The sequence below is a fragment of the Ornithorhynchus anatinus genome, unplaced genomic scaffold (assembly GCF_004115215.2).
Source record: "Ornithorhynchus anatinus isolate Pmale09 unplaced genomic scaffold, mOrnAna1.pri.v4 scaffold_264_arrow_ctg1, whole genome shotgun sequence".
Lineage (NCBI taxonomy): Eukaryota > Metazoa > Chordata > Mammalia > Monotremata > Ornithorhynchidae > Ornithorhynchus > Ornithorhynchus anatinus.
The window spans coordinates 1,000,392-1,007,261 of record NW_024396743.1 but is presented as its reverse complement, the minus strand read 5'-3'; the positions used below and the strand labels follow the sequence as shown (position 1 = coordinate 1,007,261).

General features: G+C 52.4%; 1 protein-coding gene across 1 annotated transcript; it reads right to left on the bottom strand.

Annotated features, from left to right (window-relative positions):
• Window positions 1–553: 553 nt before the first annotated feature.
• TEN1 (TEN1 subunit of CST complex) lies at window positions 554–6,839 on the bottom strand. Its single transcript, XM_029057078.1, has 4 exons — window positions 6,725–6,839; window positions 2,708–2,806; window positions 2,349–2,506; window positions 554–925 (listed from the first exon to the last, which is right to left on the bottom strand). Exons 2-4 carry the CDS (start codon window positions 2,794–2,796, stop codon window positions 786–788), a joined length of 387 nt encoding a protein of 128 aa, XP_028912911.1. The 5' UTR covers window positions 2,797–2,806; window positions 6,725–6,839; the 3' UTR covers window positions 554–785.
• Between the last annotated feature and the right edge of the window lie 31 nt (window positions 6,840–6,870).

Here is a 6,870-nt window from a genome sequence, read left to right as displayed (position 1 = left end):
AGATTAGGTAACTGAGGCACAGAATGGTTAAGTGACCTACCCAAGATCACGCAGCAGACAAATGGCGGAGCCGGGATTAGAATCCAGGTCCTTCTGACTCCCACGTCCGTGATCTATCCACTAGGCCATGTTGCTTCTCTTGACTTGAACAGGGTGTTTCAAACCCACTTCAAATTTAGCAAGAGGTCAAGAGATAACGGTAGCTGAATCAAATCCCTCTAGCCACAGCATCTACTGGGTGCATAGTGTGTGCAGCGCACTAGACTGAGCACTTGGGAGAGTTAAAGTTAGTAGGGCATGACCTCTGCCTTCAGGGAGCTTGCAGTCTACTTTGTGCACAACATGGTTCTAAGCATCTGGGAGAGGCCAGTATAGTTACCAGACAACTGGCCTGCTAGCCCAAGGGATCTTACTGCTGCCTAGAATGTAAGTCAGTCGTATTTATTGCGTGCTTAATGTTTATGCAACATGGTATTAAGTGCTGGGGAGAGTATGCTAATAAAATGCATGTGAAATAGCACCCTTTGAAAATGAAGTATTAATATAGGTACTGTTTAAAATGTAATCAAATGCAAAATATTTTATTTCTGATACATAGTTATCTCACTATTTGATCCTGAAACTATACATATTTTCAGTCTCACCCCGTTTTAATCTACTCATCTTGTTTTGGTCCAGTTTGTTGGGGTTCCTGGGGAGGCGCCCCTGCCCTGTCCCGGGGGAAAGGGAGGGGTCCCCACGACCGTCCTTGCCACCCGTGACCTGCCCGCTGCCGCCGGACGGGGTCAGGAGCTGCTGGCCTCCGGTCCCGGCTGCCCCCTTTCCTGCAGGTGGGCCCGCTGCTGCTGGATCGCACGCTCCAGCAATGGAAGATTCATCCCCTCCACACAGGTTAGCACGCGGGCTTGCACCAGGTCCTCCCCGCCTGGAAGAGACGAGCCTTGTCACCCTTCCCCAAGCGCCATCCCGACTCCCTTCAGGTCAACCTCCACTCTGGGTGCTGGGCAGATGTGAGACGATTAGTTCAGGTGTTCGGCATCCTTGCCCCAGGGTGGGGGGGAGGGGGCTCATGTTAAGGTCGGGCAAGAGCAGGGAGCTGCTCCCCATTTTACAGATGAAGAAACAGGCTCAGAAAGGATGTCTTGCCAATGGTCCCACAGCAGGCCAGGGGCTCCTGACACCCAGTCCCGGCTCTTTCCTCAGCTCTTAGGCATACGCATCTGTTCGGTTATTTATTTATACTTCTAGGTCTGCCTTCCCCATTAACTCTTTGTAGAGGGGAGACACGTCCCTGGCTCGTTGGTAGTTCCCAAGCACTTAGTACGGTGCCTGGCATCCAGAGGTTGCTCAATACACGCTATTGCCACACTGCCTGTTCAGGTGTCACAGGAGAACCGACTCTACCGTGGACCACCTAGGAAGAGTAATAATGTTGGTATTTGTTAAGCGCTTACTATGTGCCGAGCACTGTTCTAAGCGCTGGGGTAGACACGGGGGAATCAGGTTGTCCCACGTGGGGCTCACAGTCTTAATCCCCATTTTACAGATGAGGGAACTGAGGCACCGAGAAGTGAAGTGACTTGCCCAAAGTCACACAGCTGACAAGTGGCCGAGCGGGGATTCGAACCCATGACCTCTGACTCCAAAGCCCGTGCTCTTTCCACTGAGCCACGCTGCTTCTCTGAGTGAGCAGGCAGCGTGGCCTAGTGAAAAGAGCCCAGGCCTAGGAGTCAGAGAACCCGCTGGGTGATCTTGGGCAAGTCGCTTCACTTCTCTGTGCCTCAGTTTCATCATCTGGTAAAATGGGGATTCAACACCGGCTATCTCCACCCCCTTAGACTGACCTGATTATCTCTCCGACCTATCTTGTGTCTACCCTGGAGCCTCGTGCAGTGCTTGGCACAGAGTGAGTCCTGAACAAATCCCACGATTATTATCTATCACTAAGGCGCCGCGACCCAGGGTGAGCACGGTGCCGTGATCACTTTGGCCGGACTCGGTAGCAATCTCGGCCATAGGTTGCTCTCTGCCCACTCACTAGCTGGTAGTGCTCCATGCCCTAGTGGGAACACTACGGGCAGGGACCCGAGTGTGCCAGCGGCACCATGCCAGCCACCGCCATCAGCCTCGACTCCTCCGCGCAGGCTCTCGGTCCTGAAGGCCGCAGACCGTGGCTCGTCGGTCATTCCCGCCAGGAGACCCCGTCTCCACAGTACCTCTCGCTTGCCCCTCGGGCTCCCTGGGCTTAGAGGGACAGGCTAATTCCTAGTGCTGCCCAAGGCGGTCCTAGGCGTGGGTGGACCTGGAGGAGGGAGAGGAGGAGGGTGGGGAGACCGTACGCCGCTTACCTTCTCCGTGGAGGAATTCCCCCAACACTATGTACAGAGACCCCATCTGGGCTAGGAAAGGCTCCACAAGCCGGCTGCTGACCAGGACCTCGTGCTGGGTCGGCCCATGCTGGGCCTTCAGGACCACCCTGGACCGGACCATGTCGTAGTGGTGCAACCTGAAAGGCAGCGGGCAGAGCGTCCCGCTCCATCCCACCCGGGGTCCCCCCCTTCCTTCACTCTTTCTCTCAGATCTCCCTGGCTCCGAGCCCCCTCCTAGCCAGCGCCCGCTACCCAACTCCAGGCCCCTGAGGGGGCACCGCAGTAAGCCCGGCACCGGAAGCGTAGATTTCTGGGAGAAAGATCGTTGTTCCTCTTACCTGCCAAAGGTTCTTACTGCGGTTCCTTCGGGGATGAGGTCAGAGCTGACCTCCCAAGGGAAGTGATACCTTCCAGCCTCGGGCAGCATTCTCCGGCACCTGTCATCGGTGGGGCAGGGGTTAAAGGTCAAACGAAGGCCCCATTGACACAGCTCCCACCTCCTCCTTCACAGGGTCGCCTAAGGAATACCATAGGCACTTAGGGGCTGCCCAGAACAAAAGGCCTTTCTCAGGAGAGGATTGAATGTGGAGAACAAAACTAGAAATCAGAGAGAAATGGGGTGAGTTTTCCACTACCATTTTTTGGGGCCTCCCCAAATAGAACTTTCTCCAACAAAAAAAACAGGTGGTTCCTCCCCCCAACCCAGAGAGTACTGCCAAGTTCTCTTATCAATCAAGAAATCAATCGTGTTTATTGAGTGCTTACCATAAACAGCGCACTAGACTAAATGCTTGGGAAGAGTCCAAAAATAACAGATTTGGTAAGCCCGTTCCTTGCCCGCAAGGAATTTACGGTCTAAAGGGGGAGATGGACATCAATATAAACGAATAAATCGCGGATCCGTCCAAAAGTGCGGTGGGGGTGAGGTAAATCAAGGGTACAGACCCAAGTGCAAGGGTGACCCAGCAGGGAGAGGGAGGATCTGTATCTGTTGCCGAATTGTACATTCCAAGTGCTTAGTACGGTGCTCTGCACATAGTAAGCGCTCAATAAATACTATTGAATGAAGGAGTGAACGAGTGGGGGAAATGAGGGCTTAGTCAGATAAGGCCTCTCGGAAAAGTCAGGATTCCTTCTATCCTTTCCTTCTATGCTTTTTTTTCCGGGGATATCAGCGATAAGACTCATTATTTGATCAACTAAAGGTACGTACTGAATAACTGCTGTGTCCAGTGCGCCGTACTAAGCACTTGGAAGAGTACAATACAGTAGAGTTAGTAGATCCGATCCCTGTCCAGAGGGGACATGCAGTTAAAAGAAATGAAAGCCCTCAAAGGGTTAACTTCCTTGGTATTTGACCCAATTAGGGAGGAAAAGGACAAAGGTAATGTGTAATGGATAACTCCCTGAAAACAGGCTGTAGCAATCCACTAAAATCAGGGTCCATTTGGCAACTTTTGGTCTCTGCTGGAAGGTCATTTTCAGGTGAGAGGCTCAGAGTAAGGAAGGACTGAAATGAGCTTTACCCTCTGCAAAAAAATTTAATGGTTGGGAGGTTGTTTGTAAAAATTCAGCCTCCCACCTCATCTGCTGCATCCTGTACTGCCCTGTTCTTGAAGGACACTTGTCTAGTTAATTATTCTGTCTCTGAAGTCTGGCCATATCTGATATTGTGGTTATCTGAGGGCAGGGAGCCTCTTTCACTAGGGAAACTCTCAGCCAGAAATATGTATACATATGTTTTTCCAGGCCCATTGAGTCACACTACAGATTTTTAACTATACTTCCCTTCAAATACCCGGGAAGGGGTTACTGTATCGAATGCATATTGCGCCGATTTAAAATCCAATCCAATGAGGCTTCACAAGGCATATCCAAGCACAGGGCCTGGGAGTTGGGTGACTTTGGTCCTCAGACCTGCAGGCATTTACAAGTGTGTTTGTGTGTTTGTGTTTTCTAGGGGGGCAGGGCGTGTAATAGGGCATTATCATTCTAGGCCTGAGTCTATTTGTTTTTATGGTATTTGTTAAGCACTTACTATTGCCAAAGCACTGTGTTAAGCCTTGGGGTAGACACAAGCTAATCAGATTGAACACAGTTCATGTCCCACCTGGGGCTCACAATCTTAATCCCCATTTTACAGATATTGTAACTGAGGTACAGAGGAAGTGAAGTGATTTGCCCAAGGTCATGCAGCAGAGACCGAACTAAAGCCTAATGTTGGTATTTGTTAAGCGCTTACTATGTGCCGAGCACTGTTCTAAGCGCTGGGATAGACATAGGGGAATCAGGTTGTCCCACGTGGGGCTCACAGTCTTAATGCCCATTTTACAGATGAGGGAACTGAGGCACGGAGAAGTGAAGTGACTTGCCCACGGTCACACAGCCGACAAGTGGCAGAGCTGGGATTTGAACTCATGAGCCCTGACTCCAAAGCCCGTGCTCTTTCCACTGAGCCACGCTGCTTCTCCAAGCCTAGGGCCTCTGACTCTCAGCCCCGTGCTCTATCCACTTGGACCACGCTCCTTCTCCAGGACTCGGGTGTATGACAACTTCCGCTATGGGTGAGAGAAGAATTGGAGGAGAAAAGACCCAGGTGGGCGGACTTTCATCACTACCAAACCAACCGGGGGCCCCAGTGGGGGATGATTTTTTGTCCCTAACATGGCAGCCTTTTGTTGTTCCTGACTACTTGTTTTGTTTATGTCTCCCCGGTTGAGACTGTGAGGAGCAGCTTGGCTCAGTGGCAAAAGCCTGGGCTTGGGAGTCAGAGCTCACGGGTTTTAATCCCCCTTTGGCCGCTTGTCAGCTGAGTGCCTTTGGGCAAGTCGCTTCACTTCTCTGGGCCTCAGTTCCCTCATCTGTAAAATGGGGAGGAAGACTGTGAACCCCGCGTGAGACAAACTGATCACCTTACATTCCACCCCTCAGCACTTAGAATATAACAAGCCCTTAACGAATACCATCATTATCATTATTGTTGGGCAGGGATTGTCTCTGTTGCTGAATTGGACAGTCCAAGTGTTTAGTACAGTGCTCTGCACTTAGTAAGTACTCAATAAACACCATGGAATGAATGCTTCGACTGTGAGCCCGTTATTAGGCCGGGATTGTCTCTCTCTGTGGCCCAATTGGACAGTCCAAGTGCTTAGTCCAGTGCTCTGCACCTGCTAAGCGCTCAATAATTATGATGGAATGAATGCTTCGTCTGTGAGCCCGTTACTGGGCCGGGATTGCCTCTCTCTGTGGCCCAGTGGACAGTCCAAGGGCTTAGTCTGGTGCTCTGCCCTAGTAAGCACTCAACAGTCCAGTGCTCTGCACCTAGAGAAGCACTGTGGCTTAGTGGAAAGAGCTTGAGCTTGGGAGTCAGAGGTCATGGGTTCTAATCCTGGTTTTGCCAGTTATCAGCTGTGTGACTGTGGGCAAGTCACTTCACTTCTCGGTGCCTCAGTTACCTCATCTATAAAATGGGGATTAAGACTGTGAGCCTCACTTGGGACCACCTGATGACCCTGCATCTCCCCCAGCGCTTAGAATAGTGCTCCGCACATAGTAAGCGCTTAACAAACACCAACATTATTATAAAAATGGGGATGAAGACTGAGCCTCACGTGGGACCACCTGATGACCCTGCATCTCCCCCGGCGCTTAGAACAGTGCTCCGCACACAGTAAGCGCTTAGCAAACACCAACACTATTATTATAAAAATGGGGATGAAGACTGGGAGCCTCACGGGGGACCACCTGATGACCCTGCATCTCCCCCGGCGCTTAGAACAGTGCCCCGCACAAAATAATAATAATGTTGGTATTTGTTAAACGCTTACTATGTGCGGGGCACTGTTCTAAGCGCCGGGGGAGATGCAGGGTCATCAGGTGGTCCCCCGTGAGGCTCACAGTTAATCCCCATTTTACAGATGGGGTAACTGAGGCACAGAGAAGTGAAGCGACTTGCCCACGGTCACACAGCTGACAAGCGGCAGAGCCGGCATTCGAACCCATAACCTCTGACTCCCAAGCCCGGGCTCAGCGCTTAACAAACACCAACATTATTATTATTAAAATAGGGATGAAGACTGGGAGCCTCAAGGGGGACCACCTGATGACCCCCCCCCCCCCAGTGCTTAGAACAGTGCCCTGCACAGAGTAAGCGCTGTACAAATCCCCTTCTTATTATTGCCTAGGAAGCGCTCAGTCCTACTGAATGAGTGAATGAGTAGGGGGGAATGAATGACAGCTGCCTCGGGCCCCGCCCCCTCGGCCCTTCCGGAGCCTCGGGGCCGCCCCACTTCCGGTCAGGGCGGCGCAGGCGCGTTGGCCTCCTCCCTCGTCCTTTCCCCGCCGGGTCCCCTCACCTGGCCCTCCTGGTCCCGTCGTGCCCCGCGCGCGTCCGTCGTGGCTGAGGCTTGGCCTCCTGTCAGGCCTCTTCCCTCAGGCCTCTCCCGTCAGGTCGCCATGGGCCGGGCCGGACGACGGCCCCGCCTCCTGCCCCGCCTCCTTC